The sequence below is a fragment of the Cynoglossus semilaevis genome, chromosome 15 (genome assembly GCF_000523025.1).
Source record: "Cynoglossus semilaevis isolate Cse_v1.0 chromosome 15, Cse_v1.0, whole genome shotgun sequence".
Taxonomy (NCBI): domain Eukaryota; kingdom Metazoa; phylum Chordata; class Actinopteri; order Pleuronectiformes; family Cynoglossidae; genus Cynoglossus; species Cynoglossus semilaevis.
This window is the reverse complement of record NC_024321.1, coordinates 14,304,496-14,306,313: the sequence shown is the minus strand read 5'-3', so window position 1 is coordinate 14,306,313 and position 1,818 is coordinate 14,304,496. Positions and strand designations below refer to the sequence as shown.

General features: G+C 38.0%; 1 protein-coding gene across 2 annotated transcripts in view; it reads right to left on the bottom strand.

The window, feature by feature from the left end:
• Positions 1 to 6: 6 nt before the first annotated feature.
• pigg (phosphatidylinositol glycan anchor biosynthesis class G (EMM blood group)) overlaps positions 7 to 1,818 on the bottom strand; it is a 37,914-nt gene continuing 36,102 nt past the window's right edge. For both annotated transcript variants that reach the window (XM_025063248.1, XM_025063247.1), the window contains exon 15: positions 7 to 966. In XM_025063248.1, the coding sequence (XP_024919016.1) occupies positions 941 to 966 (26 nt within the window). In that variant the 3' untranslated portion in view covers positions 7 to 940. The remainder of the gene's footprint in view (positions 967 to 1,818) is intronic.

Sequence of the window (1,818 nt, the reverse complement as noted above, 5' to 3'; positions counted from 1 at the left end):
GATGTCCAAGTGAGCTCAGACTGAAGATGTTTTTTAACTTTAAAATTTTTTTTTTCTAAAGACAAATTAAAAAAAACTAAAAAACTTTTCAAGGAAGGTTAACAAACCAAATGTACAATACTGTAAGTCAGCATGAAGGGGAACCCTGGCCAGGCTGTAGGTGCGGACTGAGGTGTGCGTCAGTCAGTATCTCCTGCAGTGGCTGCTCCTTTCAGCTTGGAACTCCACAGTTCGAATATCTTCTCTGGCCGGCTGCCATCTGCCACTTAGCAGACGACTCCTGAAGCATTTAAATAGAGTAGCGGTGTTGCTTGAGTTAATGCAGGTCTCAGAGGAAACGCTCCAACACGGAAGCACAACTCCAACTTTGAGTTCCAGCTGCTCTCTCTCTCTGGAATTCTGTATTTTCTGCTAGAAGATTAGACGTTACTTCACACATACAAATCACTCATAGTCTCAGTGTTTTCAAAGGTGGAGAAGGAAATGCCAAATGTAGACCTATGTCATGAATCATGTGCATGGACAAGATGACATGTGCTGAACAGAGACGTTACTCAGAGAATATGAAAAAAAAAACCCACAGTGTCCATAAGAGAAAATGTTAGGTTTGAGCAGCCTGACTGAGATCAGGACAGTCAGTGAGTCTACGACTGACTGAAGAAAATAAAGTTTGACTCTAACATGTCCTCAGCAATGACACCTTTAAGGACCTTTTCATTCAAATATCAATTGATTCATAAGTTGGATTCCTTGGGAAATGTCACCAATTAATAAGTTTTTAATAAGTTTTGAACAAAAGCCCGACGTTCAGTTGAAGTTAAAACATCTTTGAACGTCTTTGATTCCAGGGTCATATTGAATCTTCTCTTCATCTTTTCACTGGAGGATTTCATAAGGACTCCCACTCAGACGTGAGCACCGAATTAAATGTGTCGTTTCTTCAACGACGGCACTGAAGTGGAGCTCCTGGAGGCACAGAATAATCATTTGGTGGGTGGTTAGCAGATACAAGCCTTATTACTAAATGATCATCCTCCTACCACTCTGTGTGCGCACAGATAGACCAGGTGCCCTTTCACAGAAACTGTTATGTAAAGTTTAACTGAAGCTGTATGGAAACTTTTAAATGAGAAATGGCAGGTTTCTCATATGTCACAGAGGCCCCAGAGGAGGAGCAATGAAGCAATGGACCGTGGTGCTGAACAAAACAAATGAAAGGCATAAAAAGTACATGTAAAAAAAATAAAAAAATTCACCTTTGCTCAGTAACATCCCAAAATGTGAATTATTTTAGTACAAAATGTGAATCAGAGTTTCAGGAATTTTCCTTTAAGAACATAAAATCCAACACCAAGATGTAAGAGTATCAGAAATGAATAGTAATTTAATTATCAGAAGAATTAAACATTTCAAACTTTTCATCAAAAGTTTCATCAAAAACTTTTTTTTAAACCAAGTATTTAGTATGTACATGCTTGATTTGATTTGAAGTTGAAGATAAATTGAAAATGAATCCATTGACAGGAAGATGTGATTTTTGTGGTTTGGAGCAAAAATAATCAAATTTAAGTGCAACCAAGATAAACAAACAAACAAACGATCAGAAGTGCAGTAAAGATTAAACTAAAAACCAACACTAAACAGGAAAGAACCGCTTTGTAAATAGTCGCCGCAAAAAAATCCCAGAAAATGGAAAAAAATAAATAATTATACACAAAGACAACAACTGTCGCTCAGTCCCAGTACAGACACCAGAGCTAACGTTAGCTACAACAGTCCAGGTACAGACACCAGAGCTAACGTTAGCTACAACAGTCC